Source organism: Enhydra lutris, unplaced genomic scaffold (genome assembly GCF_002288905.1).
Source record: "Enhydra lutris kenyoni isolate GAN:26980312 unplaced genomic scaffold, ASM228890v2 scaffoldscaffold22, whole genome shotgun sequence".
In the NCBI taxonomy this organism is placed as follows: Eukaryota; Metazoa; Chordata; class Mammalia; order Carnivora; family Mustelidae; genus Enhydra; species Enhydra lutris.
The window spans coordinates 29,568,955-29,591,711 of NW_019154106.1; the positions used below are offsets into that span (position 1 = coordinate 29,568,955).

General features: G+C 49.2%; 1 protein-coding gene across 5 annotated transcripts; it reads left to right on the top strand.

Annotated features, from left to right (window-relative positions):
- Positions 1-249: 249 nt before the first annotated feature.
- On the top strand, positions 250-22,555 carry LOC111149573 (paired box 6). 5 transcript variants are annotated; one of them, XM_022506680.1, is made up of 13 exons: positions 250-304; positions 4,178-4,254; positions 4,625-4,685; positions 8,249-8,379; positions 9,201-9,242; positions 9,337-9,552; positions 10,310-10,475; positions 16,442-16,600; positions 17,103-17,185; positions 17,423-17,573; positions 17,670-17,785; positions 20,602-20,752; positions 21,471-22,555. In XM_022506680.1, exons 3-13 carry the CDS (start codon positions 4,676-4,678, stop codon positions 21,554-21,556), a joined length of 1,311 nt encoding a protein of 436 aa, XP_022362388.1. In that variant the 5' UTR covers positions 250-304; positions 4,178-4,254; positions 4,625-4,675; the 3' UTR covers positions 21,557-22,555. The 5 variants fall into 5 exon arrangements, with proteins under 5 accessions (XP_022362388.1, XP_022362389.1, XP_022362391.1 ...); XM_022506681.1 differs by lacking the exons at positions 250-304; positions 4,178-4,254 and having other exon boundaries at positions 4,676-4,685; positions 9,337-9,444; XM_022506683.1 differs by lacking the exons at positions 250-304; positions 4,178-4,254 and having other exon boundaries at positions 4,676-4,685; positions 9,337-9,351.
- Positions 22,556-22,757: the final 202 nt, after the last annotated feature.

Genomic DNA, 22,757 nt, shown 5'->3' on the forward strand with positions numbered 1-22,757 from the left:
AGCCATCACCAATCAGCATAGGTGTGCTGGCTGCAGCCACTTCCCTCACCCACACTCTTTATCTCTCACTCTCCAGCCGCTGACAGCCCATTTTATTGTCAATCTCTGTCTCCTTCCCAGGGATCTGAGAATTGCTCTCACACACCAAACCAGCAGCGTCCGTGGAGAAAACTCTCACCAGCAACTCCTTTAAAACACCGTCATTGCAAACCATTGTGGTCTTTAAGCAACAACAGCAGCAAGCAAAACCCAACCAACCAAAACTCTTGACAGGAGCTTTGACGAGAGAGGATGCCTCATAAAGGTGAGTCCGCTTCTTTCTTCTTGCTTCATTTTTATTGCAATATTCAGGCAGGTCTTCCCTTTTCCTCCCTCCTTCCTTCCTTCCTCCCTCTGGCCGGTCCCCTCCCCCACTGCTACGCCGGGAGAGTTGGGCCGGAGAAGTTTCCACGCAGGAGCCCAAACTTTCTACTTCCAGCGAAAGCCCGCGTTGGAGGGCGACAGCCGGCCAGCGGGAGCGGCGCAGGGCTCGGGGCAGGCGGCCGGCTCAGTCCTAGCGCCGGCACGAGCTAGGCTCGCTGGAAGAACCGAGGCTCCGGGAGCAGCAGCAGCCGCGGCTCCCGACCCCAACGTCGCCAAATGCCCCCGGCCGGCGGCAGAGGACGAAGAGGCTCTGCGGTGCCCCAGGCCCGGGAACGGCTTCGGAGACCCGGCTCCGCCGGCCGCTTTGTCCCGCCGAGGGCCCAGCGAGCGCGCACAGAGCGAGCGTGCCGAGGGAGCGCCAAGGAGCCAGCTCGCCGCGCCGACTCCCGCCCGCCCTCCGGCTTTGTGCGGCGCTCGGCTCGGGCACCGAAGAGTCGGCGGGCACTCGAGCGCCGAGGGGTACCGCGCCCGCCGACAGCCGGAGCAGAGTCAGTCGGCAAAGGCAGCCACACGCTGGAGGCAAAGAGAAAGAGCGAGTGAGCGCGAGCCGGGAAGGAAGCCACCAGGCCAAGGCGGGCGAACGCGCGCTCCGAGGGAGCTCAGAGCCGAGCGGGAGGATTGTCAGCTTCCATCAAGCCCCCAGGCTCTTGCCCCCAAGTTGAGCGTAGAGCTCGGAACTTGAAAACTCTCTGCTCCCCAGGCTTCCCCCAACCGTCGCCCTCGCCCTGCGAAAGCTGGGGTCTTCCCTATCCTCCAGCTCCCAGCTCTCGGTGGGTATTTTTCCTTGTCTTCCTCTGACAAAGCTGCACCCGGTGTTGCCATTTCAACAAGTTTCGAGGTGGAAAGGTGGATTGCCTTAAAAAAAAAAAAAAAAAAAATCCAGATCTCCTGATTTTTTTGTGAGGCCTCAAAAAAAAAAAAAAATCAATATGAAAGCATTGGCTTTTCCATTCGTCTGATCACATCCTCTCTCAGCTAATTAGTCTGAGTAATTTGAGAGCTTTTCGATTCTAAGACCCCAGGAGGAAAAGTGTCTTTTCAAAGTTCATAAAGTTGTTGCCTCTTTCCTTGTGCAGATTTTCTCAGTCTCCCTGGATCATAATAGCCCTGAATTTTAGCAAGTGTAATTGGGGGGAAATGGAGTTGAATTTCAAGTGGAAATGCTTTCTTTTTCGAGTGCTTAAACCCGGTCCTCCAGTCATGAGTGATCTCTAGAAAGTTTAAAAACAAAGTGAACGTGGTTTCTTTTTCCCCCCCTCATACTCTCTAAAGCTTCCTAAGCCATTTTGGATGTTTAACTCGAACTTGGGAAGGTTTGAGGAAGGGACAGGAGCAGAAAATGAAATGAAAAGCAAAGAGCTTGAAAGCCTGGTGAGTTTACCAAGGAGAAATAGTAGTTGTTGCCGCTGACATTATATTTTTTATAGCCAGCGACCTTTGCAAACGTCTGAAGGCAATTTGATAAGTTGTTATCTTATTTGGCCCTAGAGAGTGAAACTTTGTCATCTTAATTGCTAATTACTCTTTGGCTGGGGGCCGGTAGGGCCCAAAGTGAGCTCTTCCCTTCACCCCAGCGAAAGAGTTTGGGATGGATTTTGAGAATTCAGTTATTTAAACCACTGCATTTGAAAGCAGAGGCTTGAGTCCGGGATGGGGGTAGTAGCATAGAGGACCAAGGCCCCATTGGAGTCCGAGGTGTCTGGAGATTCTTTACCCCCGAGTGAGTCTCTGACTGGACTAAGGCTGTAGAAAGCCCTGGGCTGAGCTTGGGGGGGGGTGGGCTCTGGTTGCAACTGGGGGCTTCTAGCCTCCCTGCCCACGACTGCTTCCGGGTGTCCGTGTGGCCAGCTTCCCGGGTTGCTTTTGCTCTAAGTGTTAACGATTACTTAACTAATTAAATAGCTTTTTAGCTGAGATGGAGGTGGGAATGGAGCAGAACTGGAACACGAAATGTTTCTACCTTCTCAGTTGCTTCCAAAATTAATCGGCTGGGCCTCTTTGGAATCAGCTAGTGAATTTGGTTTTTTTAATGGCTTGAAAAAAGTCTGGGCCAGGATGGGGGCATTCAGTTGTGGTTGAGTACAGTGTGGGTCACAGAGGGGAGTTCAGGAAGTTTTACCCCTTCTAGGAGAATTCCACTTCCCCTTACCCTGGCTGCGGCTACTTTGCAGTTTCAGAATCTCACTTTGAGCTGGGGGAGGCATATTCTTCAAGAAGTTGGGGTTTCTGCCCCTCCTGGATCTGACTGTGGTTGTGGGGACTGAGGGACAGGATAAAGGCCCTGGGAGCCAACCCAGCTAGAGGTAACTAGGTAGCCCTCTGCTGTCTCCAATATTTACCAGGCCACGTTTGAAAGCTGGGAAAATTCCTCCTCTTAAGTTTATTTTTATGGATTTAAGCTGCCTCCCAGCTAGTTAATAAATTAGACCATGAATGGCCTTGAAGAGGAAAAATGTGCTTCTTGGAATTCTTTGCTTGTAGTCAGGCAAGATTAATAATCACAATAAGCAAAACAGAAAGAAAAGAATGAATATTTTAGTTTTTTTAAATGGAGAAATAATGCTGTGACTATTTAATTATTTTACCTCTCTCTCTCTCTCTCTCTCTCTCTTTTTGCAAATCTTTTGAATAGGTTCTTTATTGTAACTCTCTCTTCCCAATTGAGCACCCCACGGTGCCGTTGTATCTTTTTACAGCCCCTAACAACTCACACCAGTAATACAATTACCTCCAGATATTTATAACAAGAAATTACTTTTCTATTCTCCCCCCACCTTCTTTTTAGGGCAAAGCAAGGAGGGGGTGGTGGAGGGCGAACCTTGGGGGACCCGAGCTGGGTCAGGACTTACAAAGCTAGAAGTGTCCCTCTGTTCCCTTTGTGAGTTGGTGGGTTGTTGGTACATTTGGTTGGAAGCTGTGTTGCTGGTTAGGGAGACTCGGTTTTGCTCTTTGGGTTTGGGGAGAGCTGGAGAATAGAAGCCATTGTTTGCTGTCTGTAGGCTTTGTCGACCACGCTCACCCCCTCCTGTTCGTACTTTTTAAAGCAGTGAGGCGAGGTAGACAGCGTGTGTCACAGTACAGTAAAAGGGGGGAAGATCTAAACACCAAAAGAGAAGTTAATCACAATAAGTGAGGTTTAGAGGGTGGGGGAGTTGGGCTCGATACTTTCAAAGTCCCAGAAAGGCTGGGAGGTGGGTGGAGTGGGGGCCTGGCTGGAAAGCTTTGAGGGAGACAGTGGAAGATGAAGGGATAACCAGAGAGTTGGGTGCTGGGGGCCCCGGGGGGGAACTTGGGTGGTGAAATTCCTTAAGGAAGGAGTATGGGCTCTGCAGTCCTTCTGATCGGCCCCAGCCTGCATCCTCAGGCACCTTGACGTTTAGAGATCCTCCTCCCCTCACCTCTAGACTTCAGGTATTAGTCTTTGGCCTCTGTTCCTAACACCACCGTGTCTCTTGCTCTCCCCTTTCCCTTTAACTGGTTCTTGATATTTTTACAAAATGGTTCCCCGACTTGTCAGATGCTCCAGTTCTTCCAAGTCAGACCAGAGTAGCCACCTTTAAAAGGTGGGGACTGCTGCAACAGAGGCAGCTGGAAATGTGGTTGTAACTCTGGGATTTAGGGTTTTATGGTATTTAATCCCTAGATGCATATTTTGTTTTGTTTTCTTTTTCTGAGAGTGTGGCTCTGAGAGCCCATGGGCCTATGCTTTTGAGCCAAGTTTGACATACCTTTCTCTCCTTTTGTTTTGTCTTAGGGGGAAGACTTTAACTAGGGGTGCGCAGATGTGTGAGACCTTTTATTGTAAGAGTGGACAGACATCCCAGATTTCAGGCAAGTTCTGCGGTGGCTGCTTTGGGCTCCAAAACCTGAGTCAGAATACTTCTTCATTGTTGTTCACATGGAAGAAGAAAAAAAAAAATCAAAATTGGGTCATTTCTCCTGATTAAAGAGTGAACTTCTAAGAGGTTTAGGGAAAACAGGTTGGGGATATTGGAGTATTTTATTTGTAGCCCCAAGGGTAGATTTTACATGCACTGTAGGGCAGAGAGGGTTGCCCCCACCCCCCAGTGGCCCCAAGTGTTTGAGTGCATCATTTCCTCAAGAAGGGGCCTTCTCCTGTTCAGGCTCCAGGTCATCCTCTGTTGGGAGTTAGGCTTACCTGGCGTGGGCCCAGGATTAACACCTATATTCTTGCTAACAGACCCCCATATTCGAACCCCGTGGGATCCCGCGGCCCCCAGCGAGCGCCAGCATGCAGAACAGTAAGTGCCTCTGGTCTTTCTCAGACTTTGGGCTGGGGACACTGGGACCAGCGGGTCAGGGGAGGGCGCAGAGGTTCTCGGTGTCCACGCTGGCCAGGCCATCTGGCGCAAGGGAAGAGGCCCAGGGACCTGAGGCAGCCGTGCCCCCCTTCGCTATCCACAACCCGAGAGGGGAGGACATTTGCTCTGCTGTTCTCGCTCCTGGAAGAACAAGGGCTGGGCCCTTCAGAATAGCCCGCTAGAGTTTGCGAAGCTAAGGTATAGAAACCCCATCCCCCCCAAATCCTGTAACTCACACCCCCTCCCCGCCCCTGCCCGGGCTCTGACCCCAGAGAGAGAGGCTGGGCTGAACAGGGCGGGGCGGAGGCTTCTCCTAGTTGTGTGAGAAGGAGGCCCCTTTGGGTTTAGCCAAGACTGAATGTCTCCTCCATGGGGGGGGGGGGGAGACGACGGCTCCCCTCCCCCAGTCATTCTCAGGACAGCTCCTCCCCTCCCCACCCCAGCTTTGGGCCTAGAAGGCAAAAGGAGTGGGACACCCTGGCCTGCGATGGTGGGGGGTGGTGGTAAACTGGAACCCTGGGGTTGTTACTGGCCAGAGTAGGTTTACTGGGTCTGGAAAGAGAGCGAGTGTCGATCCTTGGGGCTGGAGAAGCCCTGCCCTGGTAGCTATGCGGTTGCTCTGATCGGTCCAGGCCCGCAGTGCCTCTGAATCCCCGGCTCTGGTGCCTGCCATCCTCTCTGTGCCCAGGCCCCTTGGGCCCCAGCCCACCTTCCTGCTTAGTCCGTGAGTGCTGGTATGTGGCAGGGCTAGTCTGGAGCCGGGGCCTGGGAGCCTGGAGACCCAGTGAAACTAGGCCTTGGTTGTGAGGTGCAGAGTCTGGAGGCGGTGTGAGGGTTCAGCTGTGTTAGGAGTGCCGAAAGGGCTGTCTTCTAGCCACCTTCCCTTGCCGAACTGCAGAATTCGGAGGGTCTCCAATGCCGGATCCATCGGTCCTGGAAGCGCTAGCCGCCCCAGGTGCTTCCGGGGCTGGTGGGCTCGAAGCGCGCGAGGTGGCGAGCTTTAAGGCCGGTTAGCTGTGCAGAACCTGCCAGGCCCGGAGGGAGCCTTCCTGGCGAGGAGGGGCTTCTGCCCACCTCTCCTGGCTGCTAGGTTCTGCCCGGGCAGCTCAGGCTCCCCGGCCATAGGCTTTCCCGCAGGTCCCGGCCAGGGGAGCGCAGCGCTGAGAGTTTGCCGCTGCGGCCTGGCTGGCAGGCCCCAAGGGGCGCGAGGTCGCGGGCCGGCCTGCAGGGCTTTGTGCCGCTCGCTCCCGGGTGTGCGCGAGGCGCAGAGCATCCAAATTGACACCATATGTTTTCCTATTAGATGCTTCGCGGTCGAATTCTAGGCGCATAATCATCGCCACTGGGCGAGAGCGCCAGCCGTCCCTAGGGAAGGGACACAATGATTGAGGCTTAACCTCTGCAGGGGAACTTAGAGCGGCGCTTCCTCGCTGCCTTTTCGATGCTGGCAACCTGGCCCTGGCGTGTCCTGGGCGAGCACCCACGGAGGGCCGCTGCGGAGGTGGCGGGCAGGTTATTTTTGCGACGGGGGGAGAAGGAGGGAAGTCAAGGATTAGTCGGCCTCACACACCTTGGCATTCATGGGTTGGGAATTGCCCAGGATGCGTGAAGTTTGGAAAGTCTTTCTCGGTCTCTCTCTGGGGCAGCCTTTCTCTTTCCCGGAAGGCTCCCTTTGCCCAAAGGGAAGGCTCCGCAGCTGGAGCAGTAGCTAGGTCTTGTGAGGCAAAGGAAGGCAATAGAGGGGACTTAGCAGAAACCGGAAGCGGGGACTAGGCCTCGCTCTGTTGGAGAAGTGGTGTCCCCGAGATGTCCCCGCTCACGCTGGGCCCGGCCAGAGCCCAGATCCCCCAAACGCCTGTCACTTCTCATCGAGTTGAGGCTCTGCCCCCGCCCCCGACGGTGAGGGCCCCCCTCCGCCCCAAGCCTTGGGCTACCCTGAAAACGCGGCTCCCCTCGAAGGGGAAACGAGTGCAGTTCAATCTCGTCTGAGTGATCTACAAATAGGGACGGAAAGGGTCGTTTTATCACGGTCCCGTTTGTCGTGACGATGCAATTTCCCGGAGCGGAGCAGTGTCACAAAGTGACAAGGCTGCCACAAGCGCCCCGACTGATCTTTTCAATTAGCCTTCCATGCATGATCCAGAGCGACTTCCGCCTATTTCCAGAAATTAAGCTCAAACTTGACGTGCAGCTAGTTTTATTTTAAAGACAAATGTCAGAGAGGCTCATCATATTTTCCCCCCTCTTCTATATTTGGAGCTTATTTATTGCTAAGAAGCTCAGGCTCCTGGAGTCAATTTATCAGAGGCTCCAAGGAGAAGAGAGAAGAGGAGAGGAGAGAGAGCAGGAAGCGGAGCGGGGAGCCACGTCTTCTCCTGAAGGGCTGCTCTCTAGAGTCGGGGCTGCAGGTTGGAGATTTTTAAGGAAGTGGAAATTGGCAATCGGCTTTATTTGTGTGCCTGTGGTTACTGGGGAGGGGGCTAGCGAGAGGTGCTAACTCCCTTTCTCTATTTTCTAAGATTAGACAATGGGGGTGAGGTTGGGAGAATAGCAAGATAAAGGAGGGGGTAGAAGACACTGTGGTGTGCTCCTTTCTTGTTCTTTTCGCTTTTTGCTAATATCTGGGCTTGGCTGTGTGGAAGGCCGAGTTGAGCATCGGAAGTAAAGCGAGCTGTGGCCGGTGTGGATGGGCTCCAGGCTCTCGGCCCCAGTGCTGCAAGCCAAACTACTCTATGTTTGGAGCCGATCTGGGGCTCTGTACTGGATCTGCAGGTTGGGGTTCACCAGCCGCACATTTGCTCTTCTGGTTCTTCTCTACGCCCTTCCCATCTCTTCACATATATACGTAATGTAATGTAATATATATACGTGTAATTTTTTTTCAACGCTGGTGATTGTGGCTTCGCCAAAGTTTGGAGTGTGACAGCGAACGTTTCTGGACTCTGGAGTCCAAGGGAACGTGAAGAGCTGTAGGATTTGCTATCACAGTTCCAACAAGGCAGAGACCTTGGAGACTGAGTGTGGGTTCTACAGAACCCACGTTTTGCCGTGACATTCAGAGGCGATCTTTGGAGGATATTTTTTGAAAGATTGTTTGCACCTAGTGGGCTCAGAGGCTGGCTGGGCTGTTTATGGAGAGGACAAGTGGGCTGGGGCCCGGCAAGAGTGACAGTGGGAATGAGGTGCGTGTGTTCTTGCTCACTGGCATGTGTCTGTACAGCGCTTCTGCAGTCCGGTGGGCAGGAGCATGGCTGTGTTGGGCTGGGCTGCCTGATGCCCTGCGTGGTTGCGTGGTCCCATGGCGTTTTTGATGGATAGCAGGAAACCGATTGCTGAGGTTGGCATGGGCTGGCAGGGAGCTGAGGATGCATTGTGGTTGTCTTCTCTTCCTCTTCCTCTTCTTCTCCTTCCTCTTCCTCCTCCTCTTTCTCTTTACTCCTCTTCCTCTCCTCTCCTCCTTGCTCTGCTCTGCTCTCCTCTCCTCTCCTTTCCCTTTTCCTTAGGTCACAGCGGAGTGAATCAGCTCGGTGGTGTCTTTGTCAACGGGCGGCCACTGCCGGACTCCACCCGGCAGAAGATCGTAGAGCTAGCTCACAGCGGGGCCCGGCCGTGTGACATTTCCCGAATTCTGCAGGTGATCCTCCCAGCGCCGCCCCACTCGCCGCCCCCGCGGCCCTCCACTCTCAAGGCCCTCTCTTCATTTCTTGCTGTAAACGCTGCTAATTACGGACCCCCCTCACCCACCCCACCCCAGTCCCTACCCCACTCCCCTGCCATCCCCGCTTTCCCCTTTCCTTCCAACATCCTTCCCTATCTCTTTCAACCTGGGTCAGTCACATAAGATAACTCATCTGCTTAAGGAAAAAAAAATGGGTGTGTGAATTAAAAAAAAAAAAAACAAAAGAAAACCCCAAGCACCCTTCTCATTTCATTTGGTGAAAACACTAATTGTGGTAATAGTTTATGAACTATAATGAGCTGCGTTGTATAAACCAGCATAATTTCATTCCCTTCTCCCTCATCCCATGCTCACCTCAGATTTTGAGATATTTGTTTGCATTCTTCATATTCATGAAGAATATATATTGATTTTAAAAGGCAAATGCTATTTACCTCCCTACCTAACTCACGTTTACTCAACTGGGCATATTTTTTAAAAGGAAAATACGTACAATTTTAGTTTATTTTTCTCCTTTGCTCATTAAAACATAACACCACTTTAAGCAAGGTCAGCACAAAAAAATTAATCTGACTTCGTTTTGATGCATCTTGAGGCAATGTTTAAGAAAACAGTTTTTTTTAAAAAAAAACTTTTAAATTAGTTTTTTTTTTTAGGTCAGACTGTTTGAAAGTATCATCATATTTGTAGTTTTTAGGGCTACAAATGTAATTTTAAGAAAAAAAGCTCTCTACAGTAAGTTCTCATACCATTGAAGGTATATTTTTGTGTTATAGACCCATGCAGATGCAAAAGTCCAAGTGCTGGACAATCAAAACGTAAGCTTGTCCTTGTTTAATGCATACTTAAACAATTTTATTTTTGTCTTGAAATTATTAATAATGTGGTTTTCTGTCCACTTCCCCTATGCAGGTGTCCAACGGATGTGTGAGTAAAATTCTGGGCAGGTATTACGAGACTGGCTCCATCAGACCCAGGGCAATCGGTGGTAGTAAACCGAGAGTAGCGACTCCAGAAGTTGTAAGCAAAATAGCCCAGTATAAGCGGGAGTGCCCGTCCATCTTTGCTTGGGAAATTCGAGACAGATTACTGTCCGAGGGGGTCTGTACCAACGATAACATACCAAGTGTAAGTTCACCGAGATCATTCCCCCTCCCTGCCCTAAGCCCCATGCTCTTTCCTCTCTACCATCCCCTCTCTTCACCTGCCTACCCTCCTCCTCCTTGCCAGTGTCTTTCTGCCTCTGTCCCCTCCCTTGCTCCACCTTTGTCACCTCTGTATCTGGGGGTGTTGAGAGGAGGACACTGAACTTTTTTTTTTTTTTTGATCTTCTGGAAAATGGGAGTCAAGTGCGGGGAGCTTTTCACCTTATTTGCATGCTGCAAAGTAGAGGGTGGAGGCACCCAGGGAAAGGCACTTGAATCAAGAAGGAAGATGAAAATGAAAACCAAATTCTAACCTCCTCCAACTCAGACTGCCTGAACCTTCCTTCAGGTGTCAGACATCCACTTCTGCCCTAATAGCAGATGGAGTGAAAGGGAGCTCTAAGCCAAGTCATAGCCTTTTTGGAGGAAGTCTTTTAACAAAGATTAGGTCAGCATAGACATCCAGCAGTAGTGAAGGAAATGCCCTCTCCATCCCGCATTCTCTGCCCAACTCAGTTTCGACGCCCCAAGTGATGGCTGTCATTCTGTCTAAAATGTCTCAGCAAATCCACCCACTGTCCCAGGATGGCTTGGAGTTTGTTTGTTTGGTTGTATTTTTTTAAAAAAACATGTTAAGTGTCTTTCTTTAAGAGAGTGGGTGTGCTGAGATGGGGACTGAAGATAGGACAACTGTCTTTGGGAGACGTTACCATTTGGTTTGATTTTGGTTTGATTTGCAGGTGTCATCAATAAACAGAGTTCTTCGCAACCTGGCTAGCGAAAAGCAACAGATGGGCGCAGACGGCATGTATGACAAACTAAGGATGTTGAACGGGCAGACCGGAAGCTGGGGCACCCGCCCGGGTTGGTATCCGGGGACTTCGGTGCCAGGGCAACCTACGCAAGGTAAAAACCTGAGCACCCACCCTCAAAACTCTCCATATAGGCAGCCCCTTGCCCATCTTCTCCCCCAACTTCTCCCCTCTTCTCACTTCTGTGCTCGAAGAATGTAGTGGAGAGACTCTTTAAAGGCTTGGGACACACCGACTTGCCTTGTAAAAGGGTAGTGTTTGTTGAACTATCTCATTAGCCTTTCAAATTTGAGGGTCGTGGGTGTCAGGAGTAGTAAGAATGCGGCTGGTCCGTGTGCGCGTGTATGTTGTGGGCAGGAATATGTGCGTGTGCAAGAGTTGGCTGTGTGGTGCCCTATTCAAATTTGCCATTAAAATGCATGGAGAGCCCCCTTGCTGTAGAAGTGTGACAAGTTAACACACTGACAGACTGCGAGGTAAACATAATTGTATCGTTTTGCCTTTTTGCCATAATTGACAAATTATGTGACTATGAGTAGGGTGCCTATGAAAGGGCGAGCAGGGAGATGCAGGGCGGAGTACAGGATAGGGCATTGGAAGTGTTGGGCTCCCAACTCACACAACCCCATCATCTCTGGTGGGATTCCCTCCACTTCTCTGGGACCCCAGTTCTCACCCTCTGTGGGTGGCGACTGCCCGGAAGGGTGGGGTGAGGATATTGTGAGCCGGCCTGCGGGGTGTCCCAGGCCGCTGGCTGGAGAGAGTGGGGTGGGGGTGGCTGGGAGGAGAGAAGGAATCTGGACTGTCGCAGGATCTTTGAGAAGGAATGGAGGATGAGGACCAGATGGGGGTGGGGTGGGGCCGGTTGGCTTTCCCCTCCCCTACACACCCCGAGGTAGCTTGGTCAAGAATAGGAAACAGTTTACTCCGAAGATTAATCGGTATTTGTTGTTCTTGTGACAAGGAGATAATATGCGGGATAATGGGACGTGGCGTCTCACTCCCCGGAGCACGACGAAGCCTGGGGGCTCCGGCTGGGGGCGGCGGCGCGGGGACGCTGCCGGGGCTGCCCGCGCGTCAGTGCGCTCCCGGACCGGCTCCGGGTGCCCCGCTCCTCCACCGAGCCGGGCTAGAGAAGGGAAAATCGGTAACAGTATGCGAAATATCTGGTACAAAGGATGCTTCTGTCACTCGCAAGAATTTGTTATGGGAACAATCCTGTCGCTCTGTAATTGCTCATTAGAGAACGTTTTGTTTCTCATTAAGGCGACATGAATAAGCGTCTAGTTGAAGGAGACAGCTGTAGAAATGTTCCACAAGAGACCTCTGGACACGATTCGGCACCAATTGCCAATTAGACATGTCAGTTTTAAGAGCAGAAAACAATATAGGACGGACACTGGGAAGATAGGGAGCAAAGCGCTCGCTCTGTGTTTCCCAGCGCGGCGGCTGGGCCGGCGGAGGCCTCCTGATGCGCTGGGCCGGGGCTCCCCTGGGCGACCCCGCTGGCCAGCTAGTCCGATCCCGCCCCGACCCCGCGGCCTCCCGAGGTGCGGCGGGCACACCCGAGGAGGCGCCGTCTCAGCTCCGGCCGCGGGCCCAGGCCCAGGGCACCTCTGATGACAAGGAGTGACGGGGCTGAGCGTAGACCACCACACCCTCACCTGACCTTGGAAACGGTTGGATTCCCACGGGCGCACACGGGACACACCCGAGAGACACCTGAACTTGGCACTCCCCAGCGCCCGCCCCCCAGCCCCCAGCGACCAGAGGTCCTTGGGGCCCCTCCCCCGCCGAGTCGGGAGGCCAGGGTCGGTCCGAGAACTCCTGGGGAGAGCGCGGGGCGCAGTGGCCGGGTCTGGGAAGGCTGAGCCCAGAGCCTCCACCCCCCCATCTCACCCCCCCCACCCCGATGCCAGGGCTCTCGTCAGCTTGGGGCCTACGGGACGTCCACCCTCCTGCTTCCCGAGTCCGGACGGAAGCCCAGGGCAGCACTTTTGCCAGCCCCTCTGTTTTCCACCAGAGGTGGCGCCCGATTAGGGCAGCTTTTCGTCCCGGGAGGCTTGAGGGCGGGAAGCGAGAGCCTCACGCAAGGACCCTGTGGCGATGGTTGCGGCGGGAGGTGGCGCTCATTCAGGAGCTTTTAACTTTTAAGCGCCGAATTGCTGGAGGATTCTGACTCACCGACTGCCAATTCCCTCTCCGCCCCCGCAAGAAACCCACTTGGAGGCAGCGACCGCGGGCGCCGGCCGCCGCCCCCGCTGCGAGGGTCCGGGGCGTGGGGACGCGGGGTGCGGGTGGCCGGCTTCGGCCCACGCGCCCCAGGAATCCTCAGACCTTCCGGGGCTAAGAAGCCCCCCCACCTCCTTCGCCCCCTCTCCCGGCCCGGGAAGCCGTTTTGGGGTTTTAAAGAGTCCATTACTTCGAAAGCATAAGGCGAGGTTAGGTCTCAGAGGGAGACAAATATGGTTTCCATCTGATCAACGCCATGCGGCGGTGAATAAAATCGCGACGACGTGGGCTGACAACAAGAGACAACTCTATCCAGCCCCAATTCTCCAGCGATTTGGTGGTTTTAGGGATCACGGAGACACTTTTTCTTATCTCCTCCCCCCCACCCCCACCCCCCTAATACCCAGGCCCTCTATAGGATTTAGTCAGTCTCCTTTCAACAGATGCTACAATGTTTTGATCCGCGCTCCAGAGCTGAAAAGGTGCCGCAACCGGGTTGCTATCTTTTCTTGCTTGTTTTCCGCCTCACTGATTAAGACACTAAGAAACTAAGGAATGATTTTATTTCCCAGCGTCTTTTTTTTTTTTTTCCCTTCTTCTTCTTCTTCTTCTTCTTCTTCTTCGTCTTCTTCTTCTTTTTTTTCTCCTCTCCTTCTTCCAGGAAACAAATCCTATCCCCAGCGTCAGATGGTCCTGGGGCCGGGATAATGGGAGGCGCTTTCACTCGCCTTCTCACGGATTAGCCTGGAAGGTGGAAGGCGCCCATTGAAGGCCTCTTCTTTGCGCGCTCCGAGGGGGCGCCTTTTAAAGAAGATATCTTAATTGTCTGCCACTTAGGTTTATCATATGGAGAATTCGAGATCCAACCTTTAGTTTTATTTTGTTAAAAGCTTTAAGAGTGGAAGGTAAATCCACTAAAGGAAAAAAAAAAAAAAGAAGAAGAAGAAGAAGAAGGGGGGTGTGCCCAGTCTATGAGTGACCTCTCCTGCTACTTTGAAAGTAGGAACAAACTTTCTGCAGGGCACGCCCGCTCTGCGGGGTGGTAGAGGGATCCTGCCGTCACCGGTTTCTCCTGACCGGCCTCTAGTTCCGCCTCCCCGCACCCCCCTCCAAGGACTCTCTATCTCCATTGACTTCCCCTACCCCTTAAATGTCGGTTCTCAAATGAGAGCCAGGCCTGCGTTCTTGTGTGAGAGACAGCGAGAGATTGGGGGGGTGGGGGGGGGGGGGTGGGAAGGAGAGCATGCAAATCTTCAAAATTTTAAAATTAGGAAAATGTCAGAGAAGCAAACCAGAGTAGAGAATGCTATCTGCGGGGGTCTCCTGAGGGAAACCTGGGCAGCTTTGTTTAATTGGTGAAATAAAAAATGCCAAGAAAAAGGGCTGGAGTGGGCATGAGTGACCTGGCAGGCACGAATGACCACCCCAGGGAGATAGGATTGTGTTCTCTTCAGCACCCCAGTCCCTAAACGTCGCATGGTGGGAGATTTTTGTGTTTTCCAAAAAGAATAATCCACAGGCCTAGTTTCTAGTTAACTGGGGAAAAAGGGCTATTTCTGAAGTCTTCCCCATTCGCTGAATCTGAAAATGAGGGAGTGGGGTCTCTTCTTTCTTTTCACTTTGGAAAGTCACCTGGAAACTTGGGGCAGTAAATTAGTACAGACACTTGTGCCCACACATGTGAGTCCAGCGTCTCCCTCCGCTAAGTAGCCTTCCCTGACCCCCCACCTCTCTGAAGTAGCGCAAGACGACCCAAGTAGAGCCGATCTATCTAGTAATTGTCTATCCCTTGTCTTCCTTTTCTCCTTTCTCTCCCTGTCTCCTTACACCTTCTTGCCTCTTTTTCCCCTCAGTACTTTTTTCTGTCCTTATACCTTTCTGGTCTCTGTCTCTTTGAAGTCTTCTTTCTTTCTCCATCTCTTTCCACCCCCTCCCTCTTCCTCTCAGCCCACCCCCTCGGCCCCCTCCTCCCTCCCTGTTTCCCTCTTCCACCCCAGACCTGGTCTCCACCCTCCCTGCCTTCACCATCCGCCCCTCCCACACAAGCCCGCCTGGTCCCCATCCACTTTCCTTGCCTCCCCCACCCCCTGCTCTGGCCCCCCATCCACCCTCCATCCCCCCAGCGCCCTAAATAGCATTGAGGCGCCCGCTCTTCGGACAGTGATTAATGATAGCAGAGCAGAGGGGTTAACACACTTCACTGAAAAGTCTGTTGACTGGGCTTCTTGTAACACAATGTGGCCCGCTGCACGCCTCAAGAGAATCCTTTTGTTGTCCGCGCTCATTGTGGCCTCAAAATTCTGCCCACGAAAGTTTGCCAACGCTCCTGCCCCAGGAGTTTAATAGTTTCCCTTACTCGCGGGGCATTGTGCTGCACTGAAAAGCAGCCCCTCGCTATTCAAGTGTTGGTGGTCATCTCAATAGATCTCCAAGGGCCCATATGGTGGCCAGTGCCGATGAATCCGCCTGTTTAAATGGGGGAGAAAGTTGGGGTTTTAAAACATTTCAAAGTTCCTGAAAAGATCCCACTAGATCCTGTCACAATTCCCTGAACTCTTTGAAGGCACTGCCTATTGTCTCCTGGTTATAAATGATATTCCTGGCCAAGTCGATTCCCACCAAGGCATCCCTAGAGGCGTGCCCCCCCCACCCCCGCAACCCCTGCCAACATTCTAGGATGGGGGGGCACAGCCCCTGTTGGTATCCCTTGGGAGCCTCGGGACCAAAGATCTGGGACCCAGTCTGCAGTGGCCCTGGAGGCCCAGTGAGGGCTGAGTCCTCCCTTCAGACAGGCCGTGGCCTCAGGAGCAAGAGGCAAGGCAAGAGACAGCTAGCCCAAGTGTACAACTTGCCCTCCAAGCAGCAAGGGAAAACAATAAAACTTTCCCCTGTTTAATGATAGAAATTACATTAAAAGTGGTGGAAATGCCCTAATTAAAAATGTACCACTTAAATGATATGCCAAGGATTCAGCTGCAGCATAAGTATTTAGCTAGTTAGTGAACTCTCTACTATTTCTTTTTTAAAATTACACGTTAAAAATTTAAAAGAAATCTTACTTTTCTCTGGTGCAACACATTACAAAGAATGGACAGTCCTTTTATCTAAATATAAAATTCCATTTTCAGCAATTATAGCCTGTTCTTGGTGATGATATAATTACAGCTGTGCTCGTAATAGGTGTCAAGGCAAAGCGCACTCATACAATAGTTGAATAAAACTGCAGAACAATGCGAGCATTTCTAAATTCACAACCTTTAAAATGAAATTGACTGTGCAGAATTCAAATAAAAACTAGATAAATATTTTTTTTAAAAGATTACAAGCTTGGTTTGGTTTCTTAATAGCATTTTCTACAAACCTATCAACATCTAATTGATTAGATAAGAATTACTGATTATAGATCAGCTGAAATCTTGAACATCACTCTTCTATTTTCCCAACAGAGCTATAGGTAAATAAATTCTGTAGGGAAAGGGAACTGAGCGAGGCATTTGGGACTCAAGGTTAGTTATAAGGGACCATTTTAACTGGAAACTTCAGCGCTTGTTTTGTTGTTCAAAGACATGCTACTTTGCAGTGTCTATATTGTACAGTGTCTTCTTGACAAAAACAGATAAAAAGATACAGACTTGATTTAAAAAAGAGAGAGAGAAAGAAAGATAATGTATGTCATTGATGTCTTTTATTAGGAGAAGGCTGTCACTTAAGTGACCTAGGGAATGTCTTGGTGAGCCTGTCAGGAGGGACTGCTCATGGAGTTTATGGCTACACCCGGGCTCCAAGTTATTTCAGATTTCTCTCACTGTCCTATTCTTTTTGTTCCAGATGGCTGCCAGCAACAGGAAGGAGGGGGAGAGAATACCAACTCTATCAGTTCCAATGGAGAAGATTCAGACGAGGCCCAGATGCGACTTCAGCTGAAGCGGAAGCTGCAGAGAAATAGAACATCCTTTACCCAAGAGCAAATTGAGGCCTTGGAGAAAGGTGATGGAGTTTTTCAAAGTAGAGAAGCAGTAAATCAAACTAAATGCCACATCTTCAGGACAAAGAGCTAAATTTAGCCGGGGCCCTTTGCATAGAGGACTGAAAAGGTTTCTTTTTTCTTTCTTTCCTTTTTTTCCCCCTGGGCATCTTTTCAGTGTGTGTGTGTGTGTGTTTTCTCTCTTCTTTTCATGTTCCAGTAATTCAAAGACCAAGAGTCTGACTTCTCATAAAGAAAAAAATGATGATTTGGCTAAGTCAGGCCACAGAAGGGTACTCGAATGAATGTCATTCTGAAGAAAATTTAACTTAAATTTAAAGAAAATTTATCTGGTGGGATAGCTCTTCCAAGTACAGTCCATAACCATGGTACTGGCATTTTTAAGGGACTTGGTTGGAGGTGACAGAAATGGGGAGGTAGGAACCAGCCTAAGCTTGGTTGACACACACTTGGTTGGTTTGTGAAGTTCTGGCACAATGTGGAAAACTCAACTTCCTCTTCCAGAGTTTGAGAGAACCCATTATCCGGATGTGTTTGCCCGAGAAAGACTAGCAGCCAAAATCGATCTACCTGAAGCAAGAATACAGGTACCCAGGGCCGTGTGATTTCATGCTTTGTGATGCCTCCCATTTGCCCTTTCTGGACACAAAGGTGCTTAGTTGTAAGGAACGCCATTCCTTTCTAGAAACTGTGAAAGATTCAGTCTGCTAAATGATTTGCTGCCCCTGGGGGACGGGCCATGGGGCTGGGGAGCAGTGGAGGCAAGAGGGGGGAAGGATGGGCTGGGGTAGGCACAGGCCTGACCTGTTCCATCTGATTTCCAGGTATGGTTTTCTAATCGGAGGGCGAAATGGAGAAGGGAAGAAAAACTGAGGAACCAGAGGAGACAGGCCAGCAACACCCCCAGTCACATCCCCATCAGCAGTAGCTTCAGCACCAGTGTCTACCAACCGATCCCACAACCCACCACACCTGGTAATTTGAATATTCATACCAGTCATAAATGCACTTCACCTGTTTGCCCTGGCCCTGCCTCTCAGCATGACGGTCTGTGGTGTCCTCCTCCTGCAGTTTCCTCCTTCACCTCGGGCTCCATGTTGGGCCGGACAGACACCGCCCTCACCAACACGTACAGTGCCCTGCCGCCTATGCCCAGCTTCACCATGGCGAATAACCTGCCTATGCAAGTAAGTGAGGCCGCTGGCTGCCTGCGTCCCGGGTGCTGGGAGAAGAAGTAAGGAGGGGGTCAGGGCCTGCAAATCTCACTGGCCACGCGTGTACCCTTGGGAACCTTCCCAGGTGCGGTGATTGTCTTTACCAGTCAAGTTGTTTTTTTTTTTTTTTTTAAACAATAATATTATTTTCTTTAAAGATTTTATTTATATATTTGACAGAGAGAGAGAGAGAGTGATAGAGGGAACACAAGCAGGGGGAGTGGGAGAGGGAGAAGCAGGCTTCCCACTGTGCAGGGAGCCTGATGCAGGGCTCGATGCGGGGCTCAATCCTAGGACCCTGGGATCATAACCTGAGCCGAAGGCAGACGCTTAATGACTGAGCCACCTAGGCACCCTACCAGTCAAGTTTAAACAGTCAATCCAGTCTTTCTGTTGGATTGAGGGATTGATGGATGGCTGCTCTGAAAAAACCATGAAAACCAAGTTAATCTGCCTTTTGCTCAGAGAGGATGTTAGCTTGATAACATTGGGTGGGGATGGGGCATGTTTTGGGTACCAGAAAGTGGAAATAATTCTGGCACGTTATTAGATAAGAAGGGCTTAGAGTATACCTACATTTGGGTTTATGTTACTGTGTTCATATTAATGAATACATATCCCGTGGACCCATTTTGGGTATTATTTAGAGTATATGTGATGAACCGGTGAGGAAGGAAAAAAGGGTCAGAAATAAGATTTATATTTGCATAGTGGGATATACTGAGAGAACAGTGAGTTTTCTTCTGTATCTTATAATAAAAAATGGAATAGAGGTATTTGCTAAAACTTGAGCACTTCTTGGCCATGAATTATGTCATGAGTTTGTGGCACGCTGGCTGCCTGGATACACTTATGTTCCAGCCTGCCTCTCCTTTCAGTTCTGCTTGAATGGTTATCTGTTCCTACATGTGCAAGGTCCTGTATAGACTACTAGCCCTTTCTAGGGAAAGGAAGTTACATGGGGCAGGTGGGGTGTACTACAACTTTCTACCTGGATGGATTCTTGATGGGAAAAAAAAAATTGGTCTTCTGGTGGGCCTTCTGTGGTGACTTTGCCAGAACTCCTGGAAGATGCCGGGCGGTGTGAGATTGGCCAGGCTGAGCCCCTGCTGGCAACAGTGCTGGGGTTACACAGATGGAACCCTCAGCCCTGAATGTCTTTTGATGAATTTCAAATCCAAATAACAACAAAATAAATGTTTCACAGTCTTCAGGCCAAAACAGGAGCAGCTACATAAGCAGCTTCAGAGGAATTTATTCACATGTTGATTTTTATTGCATCTGGATATTAGCAGCCGTAGTGCAATTAATGTATCTTAAGGGATTAACGGCCCATTGGTTGGTATTACTACAACTGCTTTGGAATTTTCCAGAAGTCAGGTTGCCTAGAGGAAATGATTTTGGGAATTAGAAAAAAATGCAAGCTGAAATTCTGGCAGGGCCCTCAAGGCATGCTTGCCTCTTTGAACCTGATGTTCCAGTCATGCTCCGACTTCCATAGGGCCGCTGAGTGTCTTGTTTAGTTTTGTAAATTATAGCGACATCCAGGTTCCTGCCAAGATTACAAAATTTGTATATGAGAAAACATTTAGAAGCAGTTCCACGGGGGCTACTGTTCTACGAAGGTTGTTTCCGACTACTGACTGGTGTGGGGTCAATGTATTACAAACACTAACTTTAAAAAATGTATTACAAACACAACTTCCATAAAACAAAACATACATACATTCATGAAGCATAATGAAAATTAAAAAGTTATTAATAGTTCTATTGTTCAGAGAAAATTTACTCTTTGCATGTTGGAACTGGTGGGGGGGAGTGGGTTTTGGTCTGTCTGTCCATCAGTTCATCTCATTGACCATAATCTTCAACCATCTTACAAGAGGTGGGTGTCTTCCACTGAACCCTCTCTACTGGGTCACCCTTTCTGAGAGGGTGAATCTTGAAATGTTAAACATTTCTGCAGTTTGCAGAAGAGAGTAGTGCTATCATCTCCCTTCTTCTTGGCGTTATGTTTCTATTAATTCATCCCAATCCTGCTGCCCTGGCATAGCTCCAAGTGAGCTCATGAGGGATTTTGTGTCAGCTCTGTGTATTTCTTATTCACTTAGGAGAAAGGTTTACTTTTTCAGTTGAGTCCAAACACTCAGAGGGGAGCAACCCAATTTTATGGATAGAATCTCATCTGGGTTTTTAGGTCTATAAGGAAGTCACAGCTAATTCTCAGGATGGGGCTTAGTATTTACTGACACTTCTGACCATTTTAATCTGAGATCATTACTGATCTGCCTCTTCAAAGAGTCTTTAATCCCATGAGTCCAACCATGAAAGGCTCCCAGGGTCTCTGGAGCAGACTTTCTAGAGAACTCCTCCCACAGGCCTCTGCCTAGTGCTTGAGATACAGGATGTGGTCGCCACTAGATTCGCAAATAGATTGGATTTCCAGGAGAGGGGGTGTGTTTTCATGGAAGTCCTCATGCTATAGCTTCTCTGCAGATGCCAAAAGAGGTCCAAGATGAAAATGGATGAAAACCCTATTCATTTTATGGATAGTGTCCACCATCTAGCTAGACAGCAGTACTTTGGGGCAACATTTACTCTAGCGGTGGTCAGTGGAAGGACTGGTTGGAGGCCTGATTGCCAGGCTATCCTTTGGAATTCCAGTAGTCTACACGAGGGCATCTTTAGTGATCCAGCTTGTTGGCACAGTTCCTGGGGAGGGGAGAGCCTGGGGATGTGGCCGTGGGATGTGCTTCTCCGTAACCACTGGTTTGCCTTTCTCCTCTCAGCCCCCAGTCCCCAGCCAGACCTCCTCGTACTCCTGCATGTTGCCCACCAGCCCTTCGGTGAACGGGCGGAGTTATGACACCTACACCCCCCCACATATGCAGACACACATGAACAGTCAGCCGATGGGCACCTCGGGCACCACTTCCACAGGTGAGCCGCCGCCCCCTGCAGGCTACTCGGAGGTGGCCTTCACAGCTCCTTTTGCCAGGTGATCTCCCTTCGCTCAAAGTGAACCTCCACAGAACCTCCTGGCCTCGTGTCATGGTGTGTTTTAACTCTTTGCTGCTCGCAAGTTTTCTCTGGGGAAAACTGATCCAATGGGGGAAATTCAGTCAAGCAAGTTAGTAACCTGATCCCATGTAGATAGAAAGCAAAGTTGTTTTTCCCGAATTCGGTCACAGACGGTGTGTATGAGGGCAAGGCCTGAGAATGTAAGTTCTCTGAAGAGAGGTTATTAGCCAGAGCTCAGTGGTGAGGGCCCGATTGAGTGAGCAGCGTGGTGAGTGTTGTCCGAAGACTTCTCACCTTCCCAGCTCTTCCCTGCCTTTCATTGCAAATGAAGAAGTACCACATGGGCTTTCCAGAGATAGTTATATTGGTACAGTTCCAAACATACAAACAAACAAATGGAGGTTTGTGGTTTTTTTTCCCCCCTCCTCTTTTGTGTGGGAGGACTTGGGATTGAATAGATATGTGGAAACATGTTATGTGGTTTCTGAAGGTGCTACTTCTGTTTGTGTATTTTTTTTTTTAAATACAGTTAGAACGTTAGAGAGCATTAGAGATTTTTTTTTAACCAATAATTCATACTCCATGCTTATCTCTCGAAGGGAATTTCTACATGGCTATTTCTCTCATCCACTTCTAGGACTCATTTCCCCTGGTGTGTCAGTTCCAGTTCAAGTTCCTGGAAGTGAACCTGATATGTCTCAGTATTGGCCAAGATTACAGTAAAAAAAAAAAAAAAAAAGGATATATTGTGTTAATTCAGTCAGTGACTATGTGGACACAACAGTTGGGCGTTCAGGAAGGAAAGAAAAATGGTTGTTAGAAGCACTTCAGTTCTGCAATTGTGTCCTGTATTGTACCACTGGGGAATGGACTTGAAACAAGGACCTTTGTATACAGAAGGCACGATATCAGTTGGAACAAATCTTCATTTTGGTATCCAAACTTTTATTCATTTTGGTGTATTATTTGTAAATGGGCATTTGTATGTTATGAAAAAAGAACAACGTAGACTGGATGGATGTTTGATCTGTGTTGGTCATGAAGTTGTTTAAAAAAAAAAAAGGAAACCATGATCAACAAGCTTTGCCACGAATTTAAGAGTTTTATCAAGATATATCAAATACTTCTACCCATCTGTTCATAGTTTATGGACTGATGTTCCAAGTTTGTATCATTCCTTTGCATATAATTAAACCTGGAACAACATGCACTAGATTTATGTAAGAATATCTGTTGGTTTTCCAAAGGTTGTTAACAGATGAAGTTTATGTGCAAAAAAGGGTAAGATATAAATTCAAGGAAGAAAAAAGTTGATAGCTAAAAGGTAGAGTGTGTCTTCGATAAAATCCAATTTGTTTTATGTCAAAATGTAAGTATTTGTCTTCCCTAGAAATCCTCAGAATGATTTCTATAATAAAGTTAATTTCATTTATATTTGACAAGAATACTCTATAGATGTTTTATACACATTTTCATGCAATCATACGTTTCTTTTTTGGCCAGCAAAAATTAATTGTTCTTAGATATAGTTGTATTACTGTTCACAGTCCAATCATTTTGTGCATCTAGAATTCATTCCTAATCAATTAAAAGTGCTTGCGAGAGTTTTAAACTTAAGTGTTTTGAAGTTGTTCACAACTACATATCAAAATTAACCATTGTTGATTGTAAAAACCATGCCAAAGCCTTTGTATTTCCTTTATTATACTATTTTCTTTTTAACCTTATAGTGTGGTGTTACAAATTTTGTTTCCATGTTAGATTATCATTCTAAACCAACGGTTCCTTTCATACATACTCTAATTCGTAAAGAAATAATTCTTATCACTTCATTAATTCGAGATGTGTTAGGAAAAAAATTTCACTTAAAGCTATGTGTAGATCTGTGCCCATCTGTACCCACAACGTATATATAAAACGGTCA